This window comes from Podarcis bocagei (assembly GCF_964188305.1).
Source record: "Podarcis bocagei genome assembly, chromosome: 14".
NCBI lineage: Eukaryota > Metazoa > Chordata > Lepidosauria > Squamata > Lacertidae > Podarcis > Podarcis bocagei.
In genome coordinates this window covers 14,773,567-14,792,874 of record NC_138139.1, presented here as the reverse complement: position 1 = coordinate 14,792,874, position 19,308 = coordinate 14,773,567, and the positions used below count along the sequence as shown (strand labels likewise).

At 41.1% G+C, this 19,308-nt stretch overlaps 1 protein-coding gene across 2 annotated transcripts in view; it reads right to left on the bottom strand.

Moving 5' to 3' along the window:
• The window catches only part of SQOR (sulfide quinone oxidoreductase), a 37,337-nt gene that overhangs the window by 2,376 nt on the left and 15,653 nt on the right, over positions 1 to 19,308 (bottom strand). For both annotated transcript variants that reach the window (XM_081170059.1, XM_081170060.1), the window contains exons 3-9: positions 18,150 to 18,320; positions 14,762 to 14,815; positions 11,111 to 11,305; positions 8,459 to 8,668; positions 6,168 to 6,351; positions 4,188 to 4,255; positions 42 to 220 (exon numbers count right to left, since the gene is read on the bottom strand). In XM_081170059.1, the coding sequence (XP_081026185.1) occupies positions 42 to 220; positions 4,188 to 4,255; positions 6,168 to 6,351; positions 8,459 to 8,668; positions 11,111 to 11,305; positions 14,762 to 14,815; positions 18,150 to 18,320 (1,061 nt within the window). The remainder of the gene's footprint in view (positions 1 to 41; positions 221 to 4,187; positions 4,256 to 6,167; positions 6,352 to 8,458; positions 8,669 to 11,110; positions 11,306 to 14,761; positions 14,816 to 18,149; positions 18,321 to 19,308) is intronic.

Genomic DNA, 19,308 nt, shown 5'->3' with positions numbered 1-19,308 from the left:
CGCGCAAGTTAGTTTGGCTTATAGACACAAGGGATACTTACTTCAATAGCCCATGCCAGTAAAGGAAAGGCATGAGATCAGCTTTCATGTGAAAACTTGTCAGCCGCTCCTTGCTCTGGTCAAAAGGAAACGTTTCTAAAGGCTGCGCGCTGTAATCAAATTCTGCCAGGATCGCACGGTTGTAGTTGGTTACCAGGGGACAGGATGTGTATCCATCATACTATAAAAGATTTTGTGGTGTACATTTTACATAATGGAACCAAATAAACTTCACTTGAATATTGCAAAACAATTTCTCAGGTTTCCCCAACCCCCAAAGGATCCCTCCGGTCTGCTTATGTCGAGGGCCAGATTCGATGAAGTGAAGGGCCGTGAGGGCGGACCTAAGTTTTTAACCTTTTTTTAGGATTGAAGCTGTTGAGCTTTTTAAAGGATTTTACCTCAGGACATATACTGCCACAGGGGCCAGATTAAACCGGCTAACAGGCCAGATTAGCCCCCCAAACGGACCTGGATATGCCTGGCTTATGTAAAATACAGTCGTACCTTGGAAGTCGAACGGAATCTGTTCCAGAGGTTTGTTCGACTTCCGAAATGTTCAAAAACCAAAGAAGCTCCTGCAGCCAATTGAAAGCCCCATTGGACGCTTGGCTTTGAAAAGAACCGAACACTCACTTCCGGGTCTGGGGTGTTTGGGAGCCAAAACGTTCAAGACCCAGGCTGTTTGAAAACCAAGGTACGACTAATAGTCTTTGTGTAATTCAGAATGTACAACTTGCTGTTGAAATGGAATACACAAGATGAAACAGTGAAATCAGCTATGATAAAGTGGGCACAAGATATTGGTCATAACATTATGTTTGCTGACTGGGAACAGTTGTGGACCACCGGTATGAAATTCGTGGCATGTAATGCCTTAAAGGAAAATATTATGAAAATGATTTATAGGTGGTACATGACCCCAGTCAAGCTCGCAAAAATATACCACTTGCCTGATAATAAATGTTGGAAATGTAAAGAAACTGAAGGTACTTTCTTCCACCTTTGGTGGACGTGCCCAAAGATTAAGGACTTCTGGGAAATGATATATAATGAAATGAAAAAGGTACTTAAATGTACCTTCCCTAAGAAACCAGAGGCCTTTCTCTTGGGCATTGTCGGCCAATTGGTGTCAAAGAAAGATAGAACATTTTTTATGTACGCTACAACAGCAGCAAGAATACTCATAGCAAAGTATTGGAAGACACAAGATCTACCCACTCTGGAAGAATGGCAGATGAAGGTGATAGACTACATGGGACTGGCGGAAATGACTGGCAGAATCCGAGACCAGAGGAAAGAGACGTCGGAAGAAGAAATTTAAAATCTATCTTAAGAAATATTGCAAAATTAATGAGTGTTAAAATGTTATGATTATAGAAAGTAAGTGGATTACAGCTGTAAAGATTAAGTTAAAAGAAAAGAAAAGAATACAACTAGATAAAATTAAGGGTGAGGATTTGCTGAATTAAATTTGAAATTGGAATGCAGAAAGGGGAGGTATGAGGAGGTCGGTGAAGTAAGTTTTAAGAAAATAAGGTTTTAAAATTATACTTGTTTGTTTGTTTTTGTGTTTGTTTGTTTGTATTTTATAATCTGTGAAAACTTAATAAATATCTTTTTTAAAAAAGCCGTTGTGTAATACTATCTCTTTACCTCTTTCATACAACATGGTATATAAATTATTAAAAATTAGTTTGGAGATGGTACTTAATGTAGTCAGATTAAATCAAATAAACAAGGAATATTCGGTGTTATGCTGGAGGGGATGCCAGGAAACAAGGAATTATGTTCACATGTGGTGGGGGTGTAAACGTACAATTTTTGGGGGCAAAGGGTGTTTAAGGAGACAACAGAAACCACTGGGTTAAAGCTGACCAAAAGTCCAGAAATAGCATTATTATCAATTTATGATGGGGTGGAAGGTTCACAGGCTATGAAGGACTTGTTCACAAATTTATTGACAGCTGCACGAATTATTATAGCGAAGAAGTTGAAGGGGCAAGCAGAATACAGAATGGAAGTATGGTATAAAGAGGTGTGGGATATAGCTATTAATGATAAATTAACATGTGCCATTAAGGCAAAACAGAATATTCAGAAATTATTTTGAGGAGATATGGAGGGTGTTTGTAGAATTTGTACTGTTAAAATGGAAAGGGGTCAAACCACTGCAAGAGATGCTGAAATTTGGGGAGGTTGCTTAGTTACAATGGAATGGTCTCAGTAGTGGGATGCACATTTTTATGCTTATTTATTTACAGTGGTGCCTCGCAAGACGAAAAGAATCCGTTCTGAGAGTCTCTTCGCCTAGCGGTTTTTTCGTCTTGCGAAGCAAGCCCATTGACGGATTAGCAGATTAGCGCTATTAGCGGCTTTTAGCGGCTTATCGGCTTATCGCATTAGCTGATAAGCGGCTTAGAAAAAGGGGGGAGGGGGAAAAACCGCAGGAACTCGCAAGACATTTTCGTCTTGCGAAGCAAGTCCATAGGAGATTCATTTTGCGAAGCACCTCCAAAACAGAAAACTCTTTCGTCTAGCGAGTTTTCCGTCTTGCGAGGCATACGTCTTGCGGGGCACCACTGTATTACTATTAATTTGTCAAAATAAAATTTAAAATAAAGATGCAAAGAGAGAGTATACCTCCCCAGTATGCAGTTCTAATTATGATGTTTTGTCTTTTTCTACTGGCTTGGCTTACGTCCAAAAGCAGGGATATAATGGCAATTTGGAAGTTCTCTTGCCTGCTGCTGTATGTTAGCAGTATTAAACAATTAACATTGCAGAAAAACCCATAAATAAATTTATGGGATGTTATTTTTCCAGAAAATGCAAGAATCCAACCTTGTGAAAAGCATAGGCACAAGTTATACCTGTTCTTGTATTGCCAGTATGAATGAATGAATGAATAAATGAATGAATAAATAAATAAATCTGGGGTGGTGTTTACGAAATGCAGTTGGGCCATGATAGCAGAGCAGCAGAAGAATGGAACCTTGTTTTAATTAAATGGATTAATTTAATGCTCCTAATTGGGGGCTCCTCACCAGTGGCGTAGCGTGGGTTGTCAGCACCCGGGGCAAGGCAAGTAATTTGCGCCCCCTAACCCGTGGATTTGCACCCCTTAACCCCCAGATGTTGCGCCCAGTGCAGCCGGGGGCCCCCTGCACCCCCCACGCTACTCCACTGCTCCTCACATCATATTACTAGGAAATATCATTTGCCAATACTTGTGTTGCCAGATAGATGGAGAGAGATTTTCTTAAAACCATTTATATACCACTTATCTCTCAATAGTCTCTTAACTGGTTTACAAAGGTAAAATAATAATAATTTGAAAATATAAAATCAAGCTATAATTAAAATGCTTGCTGGGTTTTTTCTTAAAAAGTCTTCAGTTGGCACTGAAAGTTCAGTCTGACCTGAATTGGAAGGGAACTCCAAAATATTGGGCCCACAATACTCATTGTACAGACCCTGGTGGATATTAGCTGTGCCTTCGCCAAAGAACTCTGTGATAGGGCAGGGATATAAGAGATTAGGCGGTCCTTAAAATATTCTGGACCCACATTATTAAGAGTGGGGCTGCCCTACGTCCTGATTTTTCAGGATATGTCCTGGAATTCACCTCTGAAAATGGCGTCTTATATTATTTTTCATAAATTGGGCAAATATCATTGAAAACTGGCAACGGGGGTGAAATCGTACCCAAAATGCCACAAAAGTTCTTTTAGCTTTTGCTGAAAAAGGTCAACAATTTTGGGGGCTTCCTTTAAAAACCTCAACAACTTTTGGGGTGTCCTGGTTTTTATTTTTTGAAATATAACTAGCGCAAACTTTAGAACACTGGAGTTATGCGCTGGTGACTGTCTGTCCCTGATAACTAGGAACAGCTTTTTACATCATTTTTTTTTTAATGCAACTTAAATATCCCTGCCCGCACAATGCTTTGAGGACGACCTGTGAACAAGGCGTTTTGAATTTGGGCGAGAAACTTTCCGATCTTTAATAAGTTAAAGAATACTGCCTCAAAATATGTTACAAAACTTAAGTCATTGCCCATGGGATATTTATTAAAAATATAATTCTTGATTCGAAGTGATAATACTACCCATTTAATGACCAATTAGTTGAATTAACTAACTTACCTTTTTAGCTGGAGGCTTGCCCTTCATTACGCAAGAAATGGTTTTATCAAGCACACCACACTGGCCAGCTATAGAAGAGATAATGGTTTGTTTACATTAGTGCCGCAACGTTTTTCTTCCCGAAATAGGAACACTAGAGTCTAAAAATAAAATTCTATTTTTAAGTGCTACCCCTTGAAACATTTCTCAATCTATGCCTCTTATTGTTTTTATTTATTATTATTTAAGCAATTCACAGACCACTTCATTGCCAAAGTTTCTAATTGGTGTTGTGTTGCAATTTCTTTTTCTGTCTCAGTTTCCAAACGGACCAACACAGCTTACTCTGTTAGAATATCCACTAATTTGTACCATAATTTAGTCAGTGATAAAATAGATGGACCCTGGTCTAGCTAAAATTAGTGGTAAATAAGTCCTATTAACTTGTTCTAAGGCATGACTAAAGACCAATGCTTGCTTTTAGTAGGGCAGATTAGAGAGAGCAGTTGTGTAGCTCAGGAGCAGAGCAGAGAAGACCTGAAGAAGAAATAATAATAATAATAATAATAATAATAATAATAATAATAATAATAATAATATAATATTTTATTTATACCCTGCCCTTCCTGGTTCAAAAACCGGGCTCAGGGCAGCTAACAACAAATTTAAAACACTTTTAAAACACTTAATTATAAAAGCAGCATAAAATACAGTGTAAAAACATGAATAAGAATAAAAATAAGGGCTAGCTGGCTGAATTGGTCTGAGATCTAATCCCTGGTATCTCCAGTTTAACAAAACTGGAGCTTCAGATACAAAGACTGGAAAGGCTGATATCTGAGGCCTTGAAAAAATTGGGCTGGAGTAGAACAAGTATGGGAAACCTCAGGCTCAGGGACTAAATCTATTCTAACTCAGCTACATTAGTCAAAAAACAGTATTTTGAATGCGTTATGAACATGCAACACCAGATGGTGCCAGAGAGCAAAAGAATTTCTGTGTGATTTTTCCATAGCGCTTTTTCCCTTTTGTTATAACGATTTAATTTTAATAGCGTTTTTTTCCTGTGTGTAGATGCACCCATGGTCAGTCAAATAATATTTTTTTAAAAAATCCTATTTCTGATCTTTCTGACATCAGATCCATAAAAGGCTTCTTTCAGTATAGGAAGCTTAAGACTCAGTGTTTAAGGCCAGATTTGCAGCAAGCATCTATTATTATTTATTTCAGGTATTTGTATACTGCTTTTCTTCAGATATCAAAGGGGTTTGCAAAGAGAGCGAAAAGGGCTACATCAAATAAGAATTAAATGTAGTATTTATGTTAACACATATTTTTTTAAAAAAGGTAAAGGACTCCTGAGCCAGTATGGTGTAGTGGTTAAGAGCAGTAGTCTCGTAATCTGGTGAACTGGGTTCGCTTCCCCGCTCCTCCACATGCAGCTGCTGGGTGACCTTGGGCTAGTCACACTTCTCTGAAGTCTCTCAGCCCCACTCACCTCACAGAGTGTTTGTTGTGAGGAAGGAAGGAAAAGGAGAATGTTAGCCGCTTTGAGACTCCTTCAGGTAGTGATAAAGCGGGATATCAAATCCAAACTCTTCTTCTTCTTCTGACAGTTAAGTCCACTTGCGAACGACTCTAGGGCTGTGGCGCTCATCTCGCTTTACTGGCTGAGGGAGCCGGAGTTTATCCGCAGACAGCTTCCGGGTCATGTGGCCAGCATGACTAAGCCGCTTCTGGCGAAACCAGAGCAGCGCACGGAAACTCCGTTTACCTTCCCGCCCGAGCAGTACCTATTTATCTACTTGCACTGGCGTGCTTTCAAATTGCTAGGCTGGCAGGAGCAGGGACCGAGCAACGGGAGCTCACCCCGTCGCGGGGATTTGAACCGCCAACCTTCCGATCGGCAAGCCCTAGGCTCAATGGTTTAGACCACAGCACCACCCGCATCCCTAACATTGAATTAACATTGAATTATCGAATTGCAAAAGCCACTCTTACCTACAGCTGCAGCCGTCTTTGAAGTGGGGAGGTTAGTGCAGTCTCCGATCCCAAACACATTTGGGTATTTCTTGTGTTGCAATGTCTCCTTGTCTACATCGACCCAGCCCCCAGCATCTGAAACCGGACTGTTCAGAAGTACGTTTTGGGGTCCCATGGGGGGTGTGACATGAAGCATTTCGTACTGCACCCAGAGAAAGAGAAAAGAGTTCAAGCAGTGTCAGATTTACATATAAGCTAAACAAGCTATAGCTTAGGGCCCCACTCTCTTGGGGGCCCGCAAAAAATTTAAAGGAAAAAAACCACCGGATGCACATTTACAAAATATAAGATAAAAAACAAATAAAATAAAACCTTCATCCAGCAACAGTGTTTTGTGTTGTGTAGGCTCCTAGAATGTAAGTAATGGGCCCTGCCTGTTAACCTGCTCCCTAAAATATCACTGGTTTGCTCCTTTCTATATATAGGGTGCCTACATTCCGCATGGACTGGTTGCATGGCAACATGTGCAAATGGCTTGAGATACCTATTATTTCCATAAATCACCATATAGCATATATTCAACACAAAAAACAGTGACTATTTGTTGTTTGTCAAAGGACAGCTCGACATATAAAGGACCCCATTACCTTCAGTAGCTTAAAAAGGTAAAGGTACCCCTGCCCGTACGGGCCAGTCTTGACAGACTCTAGGGTTGTGCGCCTATCTCGCTCAAGAGGCCGAGGGCCAGTGCTGTCCGGAGACACTTCCAGGTCACGTGGCCAGCGTGACAAAGCCGCATCTGGCGAGCCAGGGCAGCACACGGAAACGCCGTTTATCTTCCTGCCAGTAAGCGGTCCCTATTTATCTACTTGCACCCGGGGGTGCTTTCGAACTGCTAGGTTGGCAGGCGCTGGGACCGAGCAACGGGAGCTCACCCCGCCGCGGGGATTCGAACCGCCGACCTTTTGATCGGCAAGCCCTAGGCGCTGAGGCTTTTACCCACAGCGCCACCCGCGTCCCTTAGTTTAGCTTAGCTTAGGGCCTCATCAAACCTAAATGCGGCCCTGAGTTCAAGCACAACTGTATATTAAACAGCACAAGATATTATGGGCTGTCCCGTGAATCCACTGGATGACATCGCGGAAGAACGTTGCCTCAGGAGAGTGAGGAAAACTCTCAGGGATGATTCACACCCTGGCCGCCACTTTCTTGATCTCCTGCCCTCAGGCAGAAGATATAGAAGCAGGATTAGTCGCACCAACAGGGTAAAGAACAGCTTCTATCTGTGGGCTGTTAGGTTGCTGAATAAAAAGATAATAACAGGGCAACTGACTTTAGGGTTTGGTGGGTGTGCGTCAGTGAATGAGGGGAATTAAGAGAGCTGAGTTGGGGTGCTCGTGTAATCTCACCGTATACAAGTTGTACAAGTGACAATAAAGTATTTCAATTTCAATATCTGATACTATAGATTAGCATGAGAGAGAGAGAATTTCCCCTGGCTAAGATGCATTTATGCGACTACAGCTGCAAGGATGTTGCTTGCCCAGCGACAGAAAGAGAGTAAGATGCCAACAAAAGCAGACTGGCCGATGAAATTATTGGAGTAGATTGACTTTGAAAATCAGAAATCAGGTGGATCAAAACTTCAACAGAGAATGGGACAGATATAGATCATATTTAAAAGAACACTGGAAACACTTGAACTCTTTGGCAGGCTTTGAATAACTCTTGCAGTGTTATAAAGACTTTGGATATTTTGGAGAACCGTAATTTGAAGGAAATATTAATATGCGGTGGATTAAGATACATAAAGGACCTGTGGAGGGGAGGAGGGAAATTTCAGGATTCGGAGGAATCTTGTTTTAGTTTAAGATGGTTTTTTAAAAAAAGATTAATTGTGTGATTTATTTTGTCATATCAATAAAAATTACTTCAAAAAAGAAAAAGAAAAAAGGAAAAAGGAATTCCCAGAGATGGTTGTCGTGTTTTTAATATTCTGTTGGGAGCCACCCAGAGTGGCTGGGGAACCCGACCAGATGTGTGGGGAATGAATAATATTTGTTGTTGTTGCAATTATTATTATTATTAGTATTAAGATAATGTCCTTATAAAGTTTCCCCCCCACTTCTTCACTGTATCAACCATTTTCACCTTCTCAAATCACATACTTTGATCAACATTTTGATTTACTATTTCCTACCTTTTCTAACAAACAGGAAACCAATCCAGGTCACAAACAGGAAAATCACAATAGTCACAATAATTCGCTTTGTACATAGATGCACCTGAAAAAATCTCATTTTGCTGACCTGATAGACCTCCGTCTCCCCACTTTTGTCCAAGTTCTCAAAGACCGCTTCCTGTTTATCAGCTCGAACTTCAACGAGGTTGTATTTGTAGTTGACTGTAATGTCCCTCGATTTGATAATCTCTAGCAGAGCATCAGCATACTTCTGAACCCCAAAAATCACTCCAAGGGCAGTATTGAAGATTATTTTGGCTTTCGGTCGTTTCCCAGTCTACCAAGAGGATAATTCAAAAGTAATGGTTCAAACTAGTGGCAAACTAGAAGCAGGAGACAGAATGGCATTTTTACAACATCCATCAAATTAATTCAACATAATTTAGTACAACTTTTTTGGGGAAAGGGTGGAATTCAACATCGCACTATTGCGCTCACACCATCTACAAAGCAAAGTGCACGTCTATCTTCAAAACAATTGCTTTAGTCCTTTGCAAATATATGCAGACACAGCTGGAAAAAAATGTGATTAATGAATCAACGTAATTGTTATAAGAATTCTAAGGTCTAAAATATAAAATAAATGTACAAGGCAAACGCATACGTAAGTATATAAACCACCTGTCTGAAATAGTACAGGAGAACAATCCTGAAACCATTTTGACTCTCCCAAATTGACCTCAAATATTTCTCTGCAAGGAGGAAGGAAATGGGAAAAAGCTTTCCAATGGTCTTTTTGACTGTAGGGGCTTAACCCTCCCTTTCCAAATACAGTTTGGCAAGTATCTGTTAATAATAATAATAATAATAATAATAATAATAATAATAATAATAATAATAATAATATATTTATACCCCGCCCATCTGGCTGAGTTTCCCCAGCCACTCTGGGCGGCTTCCAATCAAGTGTTAAAAACAATACAGCATTAAAAACTCCCCTAAACAGGGCTGCCTTCAGATGTCTCTTAAAGATAAGATAGCTGCTTATGTGGTGTAGAGGTTAGGAGCAGTAGATTCGTAATCTGGGGAACCGGGTTCGCGTCTCCGCTCCTCCACATGCAGGTGCTGGGTGACCTTGGACCAGTCACACTTCTCTGAAGTCTCTCAGCCCCACTCACCTCATAGAGTGTTTGTTGTGGGGGAGGAAGGGAAAAGAGAATGTTAGCCACTTTGAGACTCCTTAGGGTAGTGATAAAGCGGGATATCAAATCCAAACTCCTCCTCCTCCTCCTCCTCCTTCTTCTACTTCTTCTTCTTCTTCTTCTTCTTCTTCTTCTTCTTCCTCTTCCTCTTCTTCTTCTTCTTTCCTTCACACCTGAAGGGAGGGCATTCCACAGGGCGGGCGCCACTACCGAGAAGGCCCTCTGTCTGGTTCCCTGTAACATCACTTCTCACAATGAGGAAACCGCCAGAAGGCCCTTGGCGCTGGACCTCAGTGTCCGGGCTGAACGATGGGGGTGGAGACGCTCCTTCAGGTATACAGGACCGAGGCCATTTAAGGCTGTTAAGCTGAGCGCACTATCAATATGCGTAAGAGATTCAGGAACTAAGTATTTACCATCCCAAAGGAATGGCCAGGCTACCCAGATAATGCAACCAAGTAGGGAATTATCAGGTATCTTGGCAGACAGGAGAGAAGCAACACTCAAATTTCTGCCTCCCTCTGTGATGCATGTATGATGTTTTAGGGGGTGGTCTTGGGCTAGAGGGTGGGCAATTTCAAAAGTCTATATAAGGCCTTGCGCACCATTGTTTGGGGTTCTCCCTCCAGCGTGCGGTGAGTGGGGACCCTGTTGCAACAGTTCCTTGAATAAAGATCAAGCTTACTAGCTGCTTTGCTTCTCAATATACTCTGGTTGGCCTCTGTTATTTCCTCCTACCAATAAGCATAGCTGTCAACCGTTCCTTATTTGGCGGGAAACTCCCTTATCCCAGTGCCGTGTCCCACTGCTGTCCCTTATTGATGACGTCCCTTAAATTTCCCAGGTTTCAAAGGAAGCAGCTCCTCTCCCTCCCTCCCTGCCGGCCAGGGAGGAGGGAGGCTCCAACTGTGTTGCTTGGCTGCATTGCTCATCCAATAAGGAATCTAAGAACGACTGGGGGGTGGAGCTTGCATGCCTTGTGCCGATCAAATTGGCCGCGTTGCCTGGGGACTCGCCTTTGCTCAGCGCTTCCCAGTGGAGAGGTGGTTTTCCTTGCTGCATCCCCTTTGCCAGGTTGCTGCGCTGTGGGAACCACCGCTTGAGGCTTTGTTTGGCTGCTGGCTGGGCTTTCTGCCTTTGGTTCGGAGGGGCTCAGAAGTTGAACGTACCTGTGCCCAGAAAATCCCTTATTTTGGCTGCTGATCCCTTATTTTCGAGGCTGCTGGTCCCTTATTTTCAACTCTGTAAGTTGACAGCTATGCCGATAGGGAAACCACTTAAGGACTCTATATGGGCTTTGGAATACCCCATAAGGGAAAAGGAGCAGTTTTTTCTTATAATATAATCAAGGGACAGCCTCCCTGCCACCATCTTTCTCAGGAGAGAAGAGAGAAGTTCACCCTAATAGCTAAAAAGTTTTTGTGAACAGAGGCTGAGAGTCCCAGCAGTTTAAAAGAGCATAATATCTGTGCACATGAAGATCTGGCCTTTTTGCATTGCAAAGATCTTGCCATCTGCTCAAGCCACAACACAGATCTATCAAGTCTGCCCAGCCTCCAGTAGCAGACAGCGCATACCTTTCTCATGTACGCCTCTGACAAGTACATGATCTTTTGCGGTGCCCCGGCACATTTCACGGGTGTGTTTGGAAAGGTGAAGATGGCATTTCCTCCCTGGAAATCTTGCAGAGCCTTCCAAGTTTTCTCCACGGTGTGAACGGAATAATTGGAACCTATTTTAGGAGTGCTGAAAGCTTCGGGCAAGCCCTTGATCTACAACAAAACAAAATTAGCTGCGTAATATTTAATTGTGCCAGGCGCGTGGGAAATGCAAATTGAGAGTGGCTTCTTTCCAGCTACGTTATTAAACCCGCTGAGTATGAGAAGAAAGTGCCAACCTCAGTAACATAGTAACACAAATCCTATAGATTTTCTTGGGACCAAGATCATGATCAGAGCTATTACATCAGCATTTATCTTGATTCAGTACAGTGGTACCTTGGTTGGAGAACAGCTTAGTTTATGAACAACTTGGATTAAGATCGCTGCAAACCCGGAAGGAGGTGTTTTGCTTTGTGAACTTTGCCTTGGAATAAGAACACGTTTCACTTCCTGTTGAGTGTGTTCCATTTGTAAATTGAGTCCCCCATTGCTATGGGAAAGTACGCCTTGGTTTAAGAACGCTTTGGTTTAAGAATGGACTTCTGGAACAGATTAAGTTCGTACACCAAGGTACCACTGTAACTGGTAAAATATTCAGATCAAGTCTTTGCATAAACAACAAGGCATATTATTGTGTAATACATCACATGGAGTCTCCTGGTTGGTATAGGCAAGCAGTGAGTAACCTGCAGCTCTGTAGATGTTGCTAAACCACAACTCCCATCATCCATTGGGGCGTTGGGCATCTTTTAACTAGAGGCAATAGGAGTTGCAATCCAATAACATCTGGAGGGTCGCAGGCTCCTGTCTTGGATATTAACTGTTCCTCAAATTACTGATGCCTCCCTGAATGTATGGAAGGCTATGGGGTCATAATTTGGTAAAAACTGCACATGCGTTGGAGATGCAATAGGGATAATGCTTCTCTAAAACATGTTTTTTCACTGTCCTATATTGATAGATTTTTGGCAGAAGGTAACTGAAACCATCAACAGAACTGAATGGAACAACCTTACATGTACAGAGCAAAATATCCTCTTGAATTATATACCCAGCACATGGAACCTTACAAAAGGACAACAGGAGAGGACTCTCGGTGCCCTTACCACAGCAAAAAGACTGTTCCTGATGAACTGGGAAAATAAAAATGCGGCTCCCTTCTACGATTGGATTGAAGACTTATACAAACTTGCAACATATGAATAACTTGCATATAAACACAGACTTGCCATGGACAAATTCAATGATATTTGGAATCTGTTCTTACAAATACTGTAATAGGTTAAGATCTGGTGAAGTACAATAGCAACATCGTAAAATATACCATTTTGGGCGTGTCCCCCCCTTTGTTTTCCCTCCTCATGGGTTCTGTTTCTCTTTTTCCTTTTCTCTTTTTTGTTTGTGTCTCATCATGTTTGGTGCCCATATAGTCATGTACTTTTTGAACTTTCAATAAAGATTTTAAAAAACCTGCACATGTGTAAGTTAAAGAAGCCTTCCTCCACGTAACATGAGCAGTCTGAAACAGAGAGCAATTGACTTGTTTCTAATTTTTAAATAAAAGAGGTTGTATTGTTGATGAGGGAAATGAAATTCGATTCTGGATGTACTTCTAAACATGTCCAAAATTCCACCATTAACTGTCATATTCTAACATGCACTGTGAGTATTCTCCGATTTGAAGAAAAGTTCATTCATTCTCCCACTGATCCCATGCATGAAGTGAGTGCTAGACCTTCGGATATATTCAACTTCTTAAGATAGACCACCAGAGGGCTCCTGCAGGCCTTCTCTATTAGCCTTCAGGAAATACAGTGGAACCTCGGGTTACATACGGTTCAGGTTACAGACTCCACTAACCCAGAAATAATGCTTCAGGTTAAGAACTTTGCTTCAGGATAAGAACAGAAATCGTGCTCCGGCGGCGTGGCAGCAGCAGGAGGCCCCATTAGCTAAAGTGGTGCTTCAGGTTAAGAACAGTTTCAGGTTAAAAACGGACCTCTGGAACGAATTAAGTACTTAACCCGAGGTACCACTGTACATGCAACTTGTCTTGTCATGATCACCATCTGGAACAAACAGTCTGCATGCACACACTCCCAATTAAAAAAAAACAGCACCCAGACCCTGAACATCCTGGCCCCAGCCCATCACAGATTCTAGTACACTTAAAACCACTGAAATTGGTGGTATTCAAAGTGCATTAAACTCTGTGTTGGATTGTGGATACCATAGTTTTCCATGTACAAGATGATGTTTTTCTGTTATAAAATAATGTTTAAAATTGGGGGTCTTCTTATACACAGATAGTGCAGAGTGGGGACGGGCGATTGGTTTCAGCCACTGCGGCAATTGGGCGGGTGATTGGCGGCTGCTTGCAGCGAGTGGTCAGGCGATTTGTGGCTTTGGCGATGCATGCGATTGTCAGCGTTGGCCAGGCGGGTGAGCGACTTATGGCAACCCCCCCAAAAAGCTCAACAACTCGGGGCAACCCCCCGCCCCATTTTCTTAATTTGGAACCCCCCCAAAATAGGGGTTGTCTTATACACAGGGGCGAGTTTTACACGGAAAAATACAGTGTTCTAAATGCACATTGGCCCCACATCTGCATGCAAATAACTGCAACATTTTCCAGACTGAAATTCCTCCCGGGGATTAATTTTTTTTTCACCCACCCCTGCCAGTTTTGGGAAACAATCTAATGTCTCAAGGAAAAACCAAAACATGATTTTTCATTGGTGTTAGTTTTTCCAGCGGGGAAGGCCCGGCCTTCTTTTAAGGAAATTTGACCCTCCAGAATCAGAAAGTGAATTTTCAGGGCACCGGAGTGCATTTCAGGGGGGCTTACTCTCTGGTAAGTGGCCACTGGGCAGCAGCAGCTTTCACCAACTTGGAGGACTGTTGATGTTTTGGACTATAACTGCCACAGATTATCGCTTTTTTATTTTTATTATTAATATTCTCTTGGCAGACACCCAGAGTGGTTGGGGAAACCCAGCCAGATGGGCAGGGAATGAATTATTATTATTATTATTATTATTATTATTATTATTATTAACAAAACGACAATGTAATGACATAATTTTGGGACCACTTGCAAACATTACATAAGCTATGTCATTTCACCACAGCGGACGGCTCACTGCGAGAAGCCAAGTTACAGGGAACCAGGCAGAGGGCCTTCTCGGTAGTGGCACCCTCCCTGTGGAACGCCCTCCCACCAGATGTCAAAGAGAACAACAACTACCAGACTTTTAGAAGACACCTGAAGGCAGCCTGAAGGGAAGCTTTTAATGTTTGATGTATTACAGTATTTTAATATTTTTTTGGAAGCCGCCCAGAGTGGCTGGGGAAGCCCAGCCAGATGGGCGGGGTATAAATAATAAATTATTATTATTATTATTAAGTTGAATAATGCAATTTGCGGCAAGATTGCAGCAGAACGGAAGCGGCGCTGCATGAGACAAAAGCAGGATGGGTAGTAAAATGATGCCCAAAGTAACTCTTTGTATCCTGCTTCACACCAGAGTTTTTACCAACAGAGATTTTTTTTAAATAAAAAAATACCTTTTCAAAATGTAGCTGGAGCCCAAGGGCGATGATCAAATACTTGTAAGATATCTGTAATATAAGAAAGCCATTCATTACATTAAGCATCTTTGCCAATCTATGCCACAAAGCTGTTTTTTCACGAGCTACATTGACCAACCTTGGCCAATAACTTCTCTTTTTTTGGTAAGCGTTTTTATTTGATTTTTCAAGGATAGATTTATAACAAAACCAAATACATTTCCTGTTATGTACTGAAGTTCTCACCCTGGGCCAGCAGGGGGATACTGTAGATAGTTCAGGTCCACATATGCAAATAAGGGATCGAAAGTGACGTTCGGTGATTCAGTTCAGTGATTCAGCTCAGAGAGTGGCTGCACCTGGCTGTGCTCTGATGTCCATCGATCCCATCCTCGTCACCAGTGTTAAGTTGTAGGTGAACACATCAGACGACACAGCGATTCTCCAAACAGCTCTTGTTTATTCACAGGTCAGAACAGAACTGAACTGAAGGGTTCAGCCAGCCTGCTTATATAGAGCTCCACTACAACGCAACTGTAATAACTTTCGGTAACTATCCAATCACTGAACGTCACTTTCAATCCCTTATTTGCATATGTGGAGCTGAACTATCTACAGTATCCCCCTGCTGGCCCAGGGTGAGAACTTCAGTACATAACATTTCCATATACAGAGATTTCTCTGAATCTCACGACTTCCTCCCATCCCTTCCGCGGGTCCTAATGGCCAAGAACTTCTCAACAGCAACTTGACCTGAGGCAGACTTAACTCATAACTCAAGCCAGTAAATACCAGCTCCTGCTTAAAACCATTTCTGTTTAGGTGAACCTATTCACGCACGTAAGTGTTGACATATTTCAATCTCTCTCATGGTTAACTTTATTTATCTACAAATTTAATTGTTTTTAACTTCTTTATTGATCCTTTCAAAATTTCTGGCAAACTTCTGAGAGGTTTTACTACAATCGAGCGGTATATAAATTTTGCTAAATAAAATAAAGTCCTTAGGCTTGCAGAATGCTTTGTGTAGCCAGGCGTCAGTGTTTCTGATAATGCACCATTGTAACATGACACGTTTATTTGTTGCATTTACATATTGCCTTTCTTCTAAGGCAGATTTTAAAATATAAAAACAAATAAATGATATAAAATGTACAGTGGTACCTCGAGTTACAAACACCTCGGGTTACAGACTCTGCTAACCCAGAAGTAGTACCTCAGGTTAAGAACTTTACCTCAGGATGAGAACAGAAATTGCACAGTGGCGGCGTGGCGGCAGTGGGAGGCCCCATTAGCTAAAGTGGTACCTCAGGTTAGGAACGGACCTCCGGAACGAATTAAGTTTCTAACCAGAGGTACCACTGTATCTGGAGCAGATCCAGATGCTATTTTTGCATGCCTCCCTCCCTCCTCACAGAACAGGCAGCATCCCACAATGAGGGCTGTGCTTAAGGTATCCTCTTAGTGGTGCAGCAATAAAACTACTGGCACATTTACAAAGCTAAGCAGGGTTGGTATTGTTTTAAACTGGATGGGGGACTGCAAGTTGAGATTCTTGCATGGCAGGGGGCTGGACCAGATGACCCTCATGGTCCCTTCCAACTCATATATTTCTCTGTCAGATCCCTTAAAAAAAATTAGTGCTACTTTCCAAGTTTATACATTTCACTGATTTTACAATCATGTTGACATTTCAAAATTTGATTTCCTTCCCTCTATTTCTGCAGTTCCTTAAATTTATTTTTAATATCTTCTGCATATCCAAATTAACTTAATTTGCTCATTTATTCATCTTCTTTAAATATATATTCTTATGAAACTGCAGATTATTACAATAACCCTGCCAATGTTATTTATCTGTGTACAATTTATCTGTAAATATTCAATAAACCATTTCCATTCTTTGCTCTTCCATTCCATTCTTCCATTGTTATCTTGATTTCTTATTATTCCGGTAAGTTTCGCCATTTCTGCTATTTCCATACATTTTTGTATCCATTCTTCCTTTGCTGGGACTTCTGCTTCTTTCCATTTGGGGGCAAGTAACATTCTTGCCACTGTAGTAGCGTACATTAATAAGTTTCTCTACAATTCTATGATTCTAAGGGACAATGGACCAGCATGAACTAATCATTATATGCCACACTTTTAGCATTAAGGCACCAACTGTTTTAGGCGCGTCCAATATGTGCATGACTGAACCCGCATCATGCTGAACCCGGAAGTGACCCAAAAACTTCACAAAAAGTGGCAGAACGGGATGGGGTGGGGTCTTTGCAAACTTTCCCAGGGATGTTTCAAATATATATTTCATTTAAGGACACGGTGCCTTGGAACATAAACCCTGCGTAAATTGGGAGTTGCCTACACATCACTTTTAACAGTGTGATCCTATAGATGTCTACTCACATGTAAGCCTTATTAAGTTGAATGGGACTTGCTCCCAGGTCAATGTGTGTATAGGATCGCAGCTCCAAAACAATCACACAAGGGGCAAGTTGTAGAATCTCCTATGACACCCCGTCTGGAAGCAATGGGTTGTACCCAACTCCTGCTCAGAGTAGGCCCATTGAAATGAATGGATCTAAGTTAGTCATGATCATCAGTTCCTTTCTTTTTCTTTTTGACAAAGTAATAATCATAAATAAATAAGAATAAAATGTGCACCCCACCCCCGAGACCATTCCATTGTAACTAAGCAACCTCCCAAAATTTCTACACCTCTTGCGATGGTTTGACCCCTTTCCCTTTTAATAGTACAAATTTTATATATTATCCTCAAAATCATTTCTCCTGCATCTTCCACGTCTAACCTTAAAGGCACATGTTAATTTATTGTTAATAGCTATATCCCACACCTCTTTATACCATTCTTCCATTCTATATTCTCCTTGCCCCTTCCACTTCCTAGCTATAATAATTTGTGCAGCTGTCAATAAATTTGTGAGCCGGTCCTTCCTAGCCTGCGAACCTTCCACCCCATCGTAAATCGATAATAATACTACCTCTGGACTTTTGGTCAGCTTTAACCCAGTGGTTTCTGTTATCTCCTTAAACACCCTTTACCAAAAATAATTGTACGTCTTTACACCTCCACCACATGTGAACACAATTCCCTGTTTCCTGGCATCCCCTCCAACATAACACCGAATATTCCTTGTTTATTTTATTTAATCTGACTGCTGTTAAATAGCATCTCCAAATTAATTTGTGATGTTCATCCATTTCAATGAGTCTACTGTGAGCAGGGCTAATATTGGATGCAACTGCTTGTCTCTAGCCCAAGTTTCCAATATTCTCCATCAAGGTGACAAGTTTCCGTAAAGTACAGAGCTCCAGTTTTTGTAGTTAAGAGGATTAAATGAAGAGGCAGCTGAGAGCTTACCTTTTGGTTGTTCTCCAGATGGACACAGTTCTTGTCTGGATCCAGCTTCTGAACTCTGGATTGGATCCACTTTACACCGGAAGGAATCACACTTGCCGTTGGACGGGAACAAGGTGCCAGGGGTTTTGCTCCCGCCCCGACCAAAGTCCAGAGTGGCTGATAATAGTGCTTCTGAAAATATACATTTTTTAAAAAACCAGAAGCATTTTTACTTGGTATTATAGGTCAGGACATTAATAGGCATGATGTTAAATTGTTTTTATATGCAACAACTGCGATAAGGGTGTTGTTAGCCCAGAAATGGAAACATGAAGAAATTCCGATGAAAGAAGAATGGCAGACGAAATTAATGGACTATGCAGAATTGGACAAAATAACAGGAAGGATTCGAAACCTGCAGAACCAGAGATTTACAGAAGATTGGAAGAAGTATCTGAATTATTTGAAGAGCAACTGTAATCAACAAATTATACAAGAAGTTTTGTAAGGAGAAATATACAAGTGTTACAAAGTAGAAAAAGATAGAGATATTGGTTATGAGTTTGAAATGTAATAGCGAAGATAAGAAATACATACGGAGAAATTAGATTGGAAAATTTTCAGACAGGATTGATGGAAGTCAAAAATTTGAATAAGATGTAAAAGTATGTTTAATTACTGTTGAAAATGATATGTTAAAAAAACTAATAAAAATTATAATAAAAGAAATAAAAAATAAAGTAGTGCTTCTGAAAAACAGGAGCAGAAGCCACACAGCCTGAGCACTGGAGGGACTTCTTTCAAAAGTCAGTTAAGCAGGTGTGATAAGAAAGGAGCTTCTGTACCTCAGTCCTTAAATTGTAACATCTCCAATTAATAATCTTTAGTATGGGGGCTAGTGAACACCTGTCTTTAGCAGCCCACAGCTCAGAATAAACAATACGGGGTTACAGTAGGAATGCGGAAATCTGTCAATTTTTGTTTCTCTCTATTTCTCATTTTTCCACATTTCTACACTGCAAATTATGTTTCTTAGGTCCTTATAAAAATTCAGCAGCATTCAATGTGAATTTATCCTAAGATATACATTTGTATGCAACTTTGCCCATTATAAATTTTTGCAAAGCAAATTCCCCTCATGTTATTTTCACTAATTCAATCATACCTCGGGTTACAGACA